At 52.1% G+C, this 10,752-nt stretch overlaps 1 protein-coding gene across 1 annotated transcript; it reads right to left on the minus strand.

The window, feature by feature from the left end:
• Positions 1–3,284: 3,284 nt before the first annotated feature.
• WNT8A (Wnt family member 8A) lies at positions 3,285–6,769 on the minus strand. The gene is made up of 6 exons (XM_074156145.1): positions 6,699–6,769; positions 6,572–6,605; positions 6,219–6,357; positions 5,144–5,269; positions 4,874–5,016; positions 3,285–3,851 (listed from the first exon to the last, which is right to left on the minus strand). The coding sequence occupies exons 1-6, from the start codon at positions 6,767–6,769 to the stop codon at positions 3,285–3,287; spliced, it is 1,080 nt and encodes a 359-aa protein (XP_074012246.1).
• Between the last annotated feature and the right edge of the window lie 3,983 nt (positions 6,770–10,752).

Here is a 10,752-nt window from a genome sequence, read left to right on the forward strand (position 1 = left end):
GGTGGGACTTTGCTCGACTGTGTGTTGTGATTTATTTTGAAAGCTGCTGTGCAGGAGTTTGCTGCCCAGGTAAAATCAGGACTGAAATGATGAAATCAGCCTGATGGATCGTGTTCTTCAGCAGCCTTGGGGTTTATTGCCCTGTGCCACCCTGGGCACATGGTGTTTGTGTGTGTGTTGTTACAGGAACTGAGTACCAGTGGGCAGGGGTGTAGGGGTTCCCTGACACTGCTTTGATGGATTAAGATGATCCTGAATTTCTATTGTTTTGTAGTGAATGTAGTGAGAATTGATGACTTGTATCCAAGCAACAAGGGGAGGATGAGAGAGCTTTAGCTTCTCCAGGACTGTAATATCTCTGTCAAGGTGCAGCTCTAAGCAGTAGAGTTGTCTTTTGTATTTGTTCAGTCTTGGTATTATCTCTGCAAGCTATAAAAAGAGAATGGAAATTTGTATCATGGGATGGTACGTAACTTTCTCTTGAGTTTGCTTCAGTTTGCATTTGGTCTCTGGCTCTTGCATGAGACACGCTCGTTGCCTTAGATAGTCTGGGTGCCAGAAATGTAAATGGACTTAAAAAAAGCAATTAGACAAACTCAAGGAAGAACAGTTCATCTCCAGCATTTAAATGCAATGCAGTGGGTACGAGTGCTGGCTCGGTGAGCCCCTGGCTGCCGGTGGGTGGGAATGGGAGGGTTCAGCGGGAGAAGGATCCGTCTCTGCCGCAGCACCTCTGTTCCTCTCCAGACCCCCTTTCCCCGGGACAGGTATCTGGTTTGGTGCTATGGGCACCTGCCAACACGTCACTTCTTATTTTCTTCAGTAATGTTAGTTTGAAAAGATGCTGCAGAGAGACATGTAAGATACTCAGCATGTCCTGAGCGTGCCTGCTCATGGGGGGGGGGGGGGTGTCATCATCTCCCAGGATTTACCCACGCAGTTTATTAACCCTGCTATTGCTATACAGCAAGACGTTTTTAATATGTGCTCAGGGGCTACCCTGGTGAAATACTGTTTCCCTGTTCTGAGTGTACATCAGCAGCAACCGTCCTGTGCTCTGTGTAACCTCCCTTTGTGGCTCTGTGGGATTTTGGCAGCTCCTTGTGCCTGCAGCTCCTGGGGCTGGTGCTGCCGAGTGATGGCCCGGGGCAGCTCAGAGGGGCAGCAGCAGATGTTACAAAAGTAGAGTCTGGTTTTATTTTTTGTGTGTGTGTGTGCAGACAAGCCAGCCAGCGCGCAAGATGCAGTAAAGAAGTTTTGTTTGTCTGTTTTTATCATTTTCAGCTCAGCCTAAATTTTGGCGGTTTGCAAATCCTGTTGTGGCAACACTGCGAAAATTGTGGTTTGTTTTTTTTGCTTTGGTGCTGTGGCCTATTAGTGATGAGAATTTTAGAAATAACTACTCTGAAGGCAGAAAAAAAAGCCCCTCAAACCAATGTCTGGCGCGTGTAGCTCTTCCAGCTTTCATGAAAACATTCTTTGCAAAAATAAGTGCATGGAAGTCAGTTGTGCTTCCTGAGTTGTGTGTTTTACATCTTGAGCTTCTCAATTTGGCTTGAGTGTGTGTCGAGGCTGTGTTTGCACCAGGAGTGGTAGGGATACCTGGATAAAATAGCATCAAAGCATTTGTAGTGTGGGTGTAATGCTGGTAGAGTTTTGTGGTGTGTGTGGGTTTTTTTGGTGAGGTGTTATTTTTTTTGGCTTTTTTTTTTTTTTGGCTTGTCTCTCCTTCTCCTCCCCTGGCTGGAAAGCAAACCTGGTAGAGCATCCCTTACCCCTGCATCCCGGGTTCGGGTGGTAGCACAGCCCTGGCTCCCTCCAGAGCAGCGCTGTGACTCCTAGGAGCAATCCGGGCTGAAATACAGCCCTGGGGACACCAGGAGAAGAGTGGGACCCTCTTGGGACCACATCAACCAGCCCGTGTCCCCTCTTGCCCTCCCTGGCCTGATGTGGGGCTGTTCGCAGCCGGAGCAGCAGGGAACCAGCAGACACATTCACAACTATCCCCAAGTTTTCTCTCCTGCCCCCAGTTCAAAGGGCTCCTCTCGTGCCTCCAAGAATTTTGCAGCAAGTGCCGATGCTTTCCACATCAAAGCGGGGCAGCCTCGCATTGTCTGGGGGGTGTCGGGCCTCGGCAAATTAAAGAGGCATCGGGAGCTTCAAAATCGGCTTTAGCCGGGCAGTGCCTGCGTACTCAGCACTTGAAAAAGGTTAGATATTACAGTGATAGGTATTAAAGCAAACCCTCCAGGGACTGAAGGCTGGAGCCAACTTTTATTGAGGTCTAGGAGAACAACCTTCTTGCCGGCTTCAGTGGCTTTTGGATGAATGATGAGAAATCTTGCCGGGTTTTACACAGAAAGGGACAATTTTGCACCTAAAGTCAGACTGCTAGGGACCCAGAAAAGAAAGAAAAAACCAATCCTTTTCATTGTGGTGTTTATTGCAAAATACAGTCCAAAGTCTACCTCTTGAGGGATACCTTCAAAATATAGAGAGAAAACAGATTGTGCTAAGCAATAATACAATTTATTAAAAAACAACATTAAGCATAAAGAATTCTGAATTCTTATCTGCTAATTTAAAAAAAAAAAAAAAGTATAGGAATTGTAAACTGTTTAATTTCATCCCGTACAAACACATGAAGCTACTGTCTACTGGGCGTAGGAGTTCTGGTACCAAAATACAAAATTTAAAAAGGTGGGGTGGGGGGAAGAGGGAAATGAAATCTGTAAACACTGGCTGTAAACCTATCAAAGCCCTCAAAAGGTTGCAGTTGTTGTAGTACACACCTCGACACTGCAAAACCTCCTCTCACATCAGAAAGTGCATAAGTTTTCCCCTAGAAATGCTGCCGAGCATCTGCCGTGCAGGAACGGCCGCACCGGGGATGGAGGTGCCCAGCGGGACCCACTTTTGGCCACAGCACCCGTCCCACCTCACTCGCTGTGGGGCTGGAGTCCCACCGCTGACCATGGTGGTACAAAGGGTTGAGTCCACCAAAAAAGCGGAAATCCTTCCATCTGTCCAATACACAAATAAAGTGACTCCCGAAAAGATGCTATTGGTAAATACTGAGGAAAAACCATGGAAGCAAGAAGGACCGTGGTCCCTCAGCACCCATGCCTCGTGCTTCCTAATCTCACAGCATCTGTCCACAGGAGGCTCCGTCGCCTCGTGCACTGCCCCGCTCAGCCCTCCAGACCCCGGGGACGCTCCTTCCCACCCCAGCTCTGCCAGCTTGGGGACACCAAAGCGTCCTCCTCGGGTCCCACGGCCTTCCTCTATCTCTTATGGCCTTTATTTTTCCTCCTGATGTGGTTGGGGGCTGTGGCGGCCGTGTCGCGGCGGGCACAGAAGTGCTTGGCCACCAGTTGCCGGCACTGCTCGCAGCGCACCGTGCAGCACCAGTGGAACTTGCAGTTGCAGCTGGCCACCACCTCCGTCCTCCTCTCCTCCACCCGCAGCCCGCACTCGGTGCACAGCCGCCGGCAGCTCCTCTTCTCCCACTGGGAGAGGTTTTTGCCGGTCTGCAGGCACTCGCGGCCCTCGGTGCCGTGGTGGCCCAGGCTGGCGTTCCTCGTGCAGTAGTCGGGAGAGTCCTCCAGGAAGACCAGCTCCGTGGCGTGGACGTGGTGGAAGGTCTCCGCCGTGGCCCCGCGGCTGTCGGCGCTGTTGCCGGCTCTCATCCGCCTCTTGTCCATCTCCAGCTTGTGGGCTTGGTCATATTTTATCTTCAGGTAGTTGCCGATCTCGCGGAACTCAGCAAGCTGGAGCCAGCATGTCTGGATGCTGCAGCTGCCCGACACCCCGTGGCACTTGCAGGCCCGCTTCATCGTGGCTTTCACGGCCTTGGTGGAAAAGGTGGAGAAATTAGGAGCAGAACATCGTCCTTTAAACCCCCAAAACAGGCTCTTCTAATTCAGGGGGCAACGGGTCAAAAGCGGCTCATGCTGGGAATGACTTCAGGTCCTTCCAAGACACGGGCTGATGCTCTTATTTCAGTTCCTGGAAAACATCTGCCCTTTTTTGCTAATTAAAAGGACAGAGATAACGAGTGGGCACAAACGATTGTCTCCAGCCCTTGCAGGAGCTGTTTCTCCAGGACAGGAAAAAAGCGCATTTGTCGGGTCATGCCCTTCTCACGCCGTTCCAGTCTGCAGCTCACCTGGCTCATCAGAGCATCAACCCACCATCCCTCTCAGAGGTTTCATTCAAAAACGTGTGAAACTGCTTCGGAATAATCATATCCAACCTCTCTGCATCTCCTCCAGGCCAAGCACTTCACAGATACTATCTACCTATCTCCCTCTGGTATTTATAAGGTCCCAATCGCTGGTATCTATGTGAGATTAAGCCTCGACACGCCCTATGAGATAGGTATGTTAAGTGTTGCCGTCCTTGTTTTTACAGACAAGGAGGTTTGGCAAGATGCTGAGAGCCTCCGCCGGCCCAGGCGGGGAGCGGGGCGTGAGTCTGGCAACCGGCTTGCGAGCGGGGCCAGCTCACACCTGGCTTCCCCAGCCAAAGAGCTTGGATAATGCATATTGCGAGAAAAGTAAGGTGGTTCTTGCTTTGTTTTACAGGCCAGAGAAGCGCTAGGTGAGTATCAAGCCCCTGCATCTCTGAGTAAGAGGTGTGTGCTAGTAGTTAACCGTGTTACACACAGATGCAGAAGCTGGAAGTGGGAATAACTCTTACTGCAGTTCCTTGGGCTCAGGTTTAGGGACAGATTCGGGCTGTATTTTTTTCCCTGCGCAAACGCTACAGGGTCTAGATTGTCAGAGAGGGCTGGAGAGGGGGACCTGAACAGCCTACCAGACTCTTGGATTTTGTTTTCAATACAGACATCATTATTATTAATTTGACTTACAAGTCTCCCGACTTCGTTGTTGTGCAGGTTAATCAGTGCCCGGGTATCGTGTCCTGTTTCCAAAGCATCCACAAAGAGCTTGGAGATCCTCTCCCCAAACTCCACGTTGTCGCTGCATCCTCCCCAGACCCAGCCTCGGCCACCTACAAGAACAGACGCACCCTAAGCACCAAACCACCTAATTCTGCCCTGAAATCCCGGGGGGAGAAGGGGGTGACTGTGTGTGGGGATGGAGAGAGGATGCCAGCCCCTCTGGAGCCGGCAGCTCACCGACGCGGCCGTTCCTGGAGTCGTCGCAGCCGCAGCTCTCGAAGTCTCCCAGGCTGCAGTTCCTGGTGAGGGTGTACATGACGCCGGCCGAGCTGATGGCGTGTACAAAGGATGTTTCCCGGGTGGCTGGGGGAGAGGGGAAAAAAAGCTGTCACATGCAAATATAGACATTTGTCCCAGTTTATGGGGAAAAGGTACAAGAAGAGGGGGGAAAAAAAAAAACCCACAAAAGAACACTTTGTGCAAAAGGTAAGGGGCTGCAGAAATTAAATGCTGGTGACTGGGGGTCTCTTCAGGCTTCGGCATCAAGGGTTTCAGCAATTTGGCATAATACTATGCAGGTGTCTGTGTATGGGATATAGTCTCTTGGCAGCAGCAGGATCATAAGGCAATGCCCAATCCTGCTCTGGCCAAGGCTGGTTATCGCCTGCTTCACCTGGCGCTCGGTTCATCTCTGTCCTTTCCTGCTCGGGGGGGGGTATGTTCATGCTTTGATCTTGCCTGCAGGGGAAAATCGTCATTGATCTTGTTTCAGTCAGTGGTTGAACCTGTGCTAACAGCTGTCTGCACCCACACTTCTAATTTAGTTTCTTTTTTGGCTTTCCTAACAGATTCAAATAGAGATGCTGCTCTGGGAAAAAAGAGATTTCTGCTTGTCGAAGCAGTCAGTATTCAAATATATCCACAAGTTTCTTATGAAGGCAGTTTCTTAGGGCACGTCTCCGGTTTCTCTCTTCTTCTCTTCTCCCCATTGCAAGCTCAGGTGCCTCTGGCATTGCACTGCCTGGGATGCTGTGCACAAAGCGGTGGGAGCAAGCCCCTGGAGCAGCACTGCGGGAAGGACCGAGCTCTCAGAGATGCAGAGAGCGCCTGGGACTCCTAGAAAAATGTTAGCTCTATATATTACATCCTATTAACACATATGGAGAAAACCTAACCGTGGTATTTGGGACGCAGAAACCTTTCTCCAACAGTTTAATTAGCAGCCCCAGCTCTCTGCAGAGCGCATCCCTGCTCGTACCCAAAGTCATCCCGGGATGGGGATGCCGGTGCCGGCGGGTACCGGCGCACTCACCGCTGCGGAGCCGGTTGTGAGTGGAGAGCTGCAGGGCGCTCTCAGGGCAGTTCCAGCGCTCCCACCCGAACTGGAACTTGCACTCCTCCATCCCACTGTGCGCCCCGGCTGCCACGCTGCTGGAGTACGTCAGGTAAGCCTGGTACGGGAAACAGCCGCGTTAAAATCCACCGCCTTTTACCATTTAATCAACGGAAATGGACATAAATGGGTTGCGAGTCCTTTCCCTCATTACTCGGCAGGACTTGGAGCCGATACACCCTGGGAGATCTGGTTCCTTGGAAAAGTCCTATTTCCCATTTGCAAAACAAAATTGCTCTACTTCAATTCCTGACGGTCCATGTGTTAATTACCTTAGGTCCTGTCATCAGAAAGTTATTCACAGACCTGAAACAAAGAAAAGAAAATGAATTGCAGAGTTTACCGCAGGCTGAAGAGCATCCCTTAAAAAAGCGCCCTTTCCAATGAGTTGGACCCTACCATGCTGCTGCGTGGAGAACAGCACCGTAGACTCCTGCGATGGAGAGGATGAGGAAGGTGCTTCCCTTCATGACTGTCACAAGGAGCGGGGCTGGGTCCCTTTCACTGATGTCTCTCCGCACCACAGGTCTCCGAGTGAGCAGGGCCGCCTCCCTCCGCTCCTTCCCAAGGTGAGCTGTCGGGACGGAGGAAAGCAGCAGGAACCTACAACCCTGATATTTATAAGGTGAAGTTGTGAATAGTCAAAACCCCCCCATTCATTTGCTACCCAATGACTTAATGTGGTAAAAAAGCTCCCGCTCCAATGGGTGACAAGGCACCGCCTAAGGTTGCACTTCAAAAGGCGGCGCGGTGTCCCTGGGAGCGGGATGGTCTGAAGCAGAGCAAACTTCCCTAACAATGGGACACTTTTAACTCTCTTCCCCACCGCCAGCCATCCCTTTCTCTTGGCCCCGAGTCCTCTTGCCTTCTCCTTTTCATCCTCCGCTTGCCAGCGGAGGCTCAGTCCCCGCGTCCCTCCGAAATAACAAGCTGACGCATTTCTATAGTTCCCCTGCTATCTGCCTGCTCCCTCCTATGAGAACTCCCTGAGGAGTTTTAACAACCGTTCTGTAAAGATCTATAGGGGATAGACCTCCCAGGTCTTCTTGATTTGAAGCGATGCGGTTAACGGCAGGGCTTTTTTTCCCTCCTCGCCTCCTTATGATGAAACTTTCTGCATTTCCATCCTGATAACAGCGTGCGCGGCTCGGGAGTGTTTGGAAAACTCTCTAATTTACGCGGCTGCAGCTTGGGAACACTGTGTGAATCATTTATGTGGTTTGCTTCATGCTCCAACGCTGTAATTAGGGGAACAGTTTTCTGGGGTTAGCAATTTCCCTCCGGTGAAGGCTGCCCCAGCAGAACGCGGCGGCTGGCTGGCTCTGCAGGCAGGAGCACTGCCCGCATCCCTGCGCGGAGCGAGGGGCCTCCACCGCCGCTGAGCCATCGCCTGGTCCCAGGAAAGGAAAATCCTTATCGGAGGAAACCCCAAAAAAGCCTTTTGATAGTCAGGGCCGATGTCATTAAGGGCTGGAAGGAGCTGCGGGTGGAGCAATAGGCGAGATGGTGCTCATGGAAACTTCTCGGTCTGTTTTCCTGTGGCTGAATGGTCCCAACCGGGGTCTGGCTCGCCCTGGGGAGGGATCCTGCCTGCTGAGCAGGACAGCGTGGGTGCTCAGCCTGAAAGCTGTACCATGCCATGCCAGCAGTGCCAAGCAGCCCCCTGGCTCTGCCAGCCACTGTCCCGTGGCACGAGGTGCAGCATCTGCCCTGCACTGGCTCTGTGGCATGGCGGAAGCGCTGCCCTCCTCCTTCTCCTCTTCCTCCTCCTCTCTGCTCCCCACCTGACCCCTGGGTATGCCGCTCTGCTGGCGTTAATCACTGCTACCACAGGAGGACTCTCAAAGGGGCTGCAAATGTGAGGTTCAAGGGAATGGGACTGCATGTGGTACCTGGTGGAGGGGGGAAGCTGTGCTGTGAGCAAAAGGGGCTGGATGGGGATAAATCCCATCTTTGCACTTGGATGAGCAGTCCTGGCTATGGTCAGGCAGGAGCCTGCGTCTTAAAGACATTTGCAAAGTAGTTTGCTGTCTTGCCATGAGATGCATGAGAGAATTGCAAAGCCAGCAGCCTGCCCCGTGGGTTTACAGGTCACAGCTCAGGTCCCAGGCTGCTGGGGGGGCTCTCGCTCCTCTCCCCCCGCTTCCCTGGAGCAAAGCAGACGAGCTCCTGGCTGCAGAAGGCACAGGGGCTCTCCCTGTCCTGCTGCCCATCAGCATGTGTGCGAGCGAGAGGAGAGCCCTCTCCCTCCAGCCCCTGGAGAAGGGAAACCTGGAGCCAGTCGGGCAAAGCCGCACACAGCTCTTTGCAGCCAGAGCATTAAAATTGCAGATTGGTTGAAAAGCAGGGATGCAAAATACCTTCCAAGTGAGCACAAAGCTGGTGTTAGTCCCGCCGGCACGGCAAAACCCTCTGTGAGTCAGCATTTTAATCGTTACCATCCCGAGCAGATCCTACTTGTTAGAGCTGTCAAAGGACGACGACTGGGAATAAAGTGTTTCCCATGGATCAGTGATGTTCATTGATTAAAGCTCACGCGTAAGGTTGGGAAATCTGCTGTGCGTTTTCCATATGCACGCAGGTCATTTTTGGGCTTGTGTCTGGCTGTCCCTGGGGGCATATTGATGTTTTTTGGGGGGGGGGTGGTGGTGTTGTTTTTTTTTCCCCTTGTCTGAGCTGAGGGAGCTTGTACAGCTAAAAAAAGAAAAGTTGGCATGTCTGCTCTGTCAGTTCACACACGATATTCCTATCACACGCCAGAAGAATAACAGCGTCGCTGGGTGTGAAGCTCCGCCGCGAGCAGTGGCGGCCGTTGGCAGGACCACACAGCTATTTGCCCGGGTTATTAAAAATGTCCCTTCCAATTAAAGTCCCAGGGATCTTAAAAGTCACTTGTAACGTTGTCACTTGCGCTAGCTGTCAGCAAACGAAGCAGCGTGCTGGGACAAGCCTCGCCGGGCTGCTGAAGGGTTTTTTTTTTTCTGTGTTTGCAGCTCGGTCCCCGTGAGCGGGAGCCAGGTTATCCAGCCCGGTGGACCGATGGGGCTGCAACGATCCCAGTCCTATCGCTGCTGGACTTTCCCACCTTAGCCAAAAGCAGAGTTTCATCTTGGTGTGTTAGTAAATTTTGCACTTATAGAGCGCTTCATGCAATGTCTTTTGCAGTAAAAGAGATTAAATATAGCTGTGTCTGTTTTACAGTTGGGTAAACTGAGGCACGGAGCCGGGAGGTCTTGAGATCTCCGGGTAAATCAGTGGAAAGCTGGACTGGGCGTAGCTGTTCGGAAGCTGATTTTGGTGCTTTGCTCCGTACGTCGCAGGGCATGTGCGGGCACAGCCCGGCCGGGCTCAGGAGGGCTGCAACGGGGCTGGGTGCTGCCCTGTCTCCCGTGGGAAAAGCCTGGGGGTCACAGCCTGTGTCACCTGAGCTGGAGATGCCGTCTGTGAAATGATGCTGAAGGGGTTTCTCTTTGGCTTTCCTGCTGCCTAGAAACCGGCTGTCGGTTTGGTCTTGGATGGGGGAAAAAATCCCCGCATAACACCTGAACGGAAAATTCTGTTGAATTTACCCGCTTATGCTGAAAACCGTTGGTCATTCTGGGCAACCTCGGACCCCAGAGCGAGCCATCAGCCACCCGACGCGGTGGCATCACCAGAGTTTGCCTTGGCTCCAGGCACTGTTGCGGGGGAGGCTCTTTGGAAAGCGGTGTCCTGAACGTCAGCTGGAGCCCCTTGGCTTTACTGATAAAATATTGATGCTTTGTACCTTATGTTCTTGCTGCGTGACCAGACAGCCAGTGCTTTTCACAGGATGATCGAAATCCTAAAATATTTTGGTATCTGCCCCGAGTCAAGAGACAGTAACAGTATATACAGCCCCACGCACCCGCAAAACCCTCTTCCCATCAGAACATGGGTTTTAGGAGAAGGCAGACATGAGATAAATTGATTTATATAAATGCCACACACTCTGCTGGGTGGCAAGTCCCCCAGGGACGGGCTCTCGGCTTGTCGGGGCAGCGAGCCCCGTGGCTGCAGACAACAGGAACATAAAGCACAGACCACTTGCTAAATTGTCCTCGGCAGGTGACACATTCAGACCCCTAGCGTCAAATCCTGCATTGCTGGCTTCGTTACAATAAAAATCCACCTGGGTAATTAGAAAGCCACCCCCTCGCTGGCCAGGTGGAGGATATTTTATGGTGCTCTCCCGCACCGTTCGCCCCGGGAAGCCGCCTGAGCCCCCGCGGGTGATGCCGTGTCCTTGGTGTGTACACAGCCAGCCGCTCAGCAGAGGGGACTTGTCACTTCGCCTCAAAATACTCCGTCACGGAGGATGCAGCCGTGGGGCAATCCTCCTGCACGCTCAGCTCTACACAGGAATTGTTTCTCGTTGTTTTTTTTTAAGCCTTCCCAACTTTCCCTTATTCCTCATTGCTCTGCCCACTGTGTG

Source organism: Numenius arquata, chromosome 11 (genome assembly GCF_964106895.1).
Source record: "Numenius arquata chromosome 11, bNumArq3.hap1.1, whole genome shotgun sequence".
In the NCBI taxonomy this organism is placed as follows: Eukaryota; Metazoa; Chordata; class Aves; order Charadriiformes; family Scolopacidae; genus Numenius; species Numenius arquata.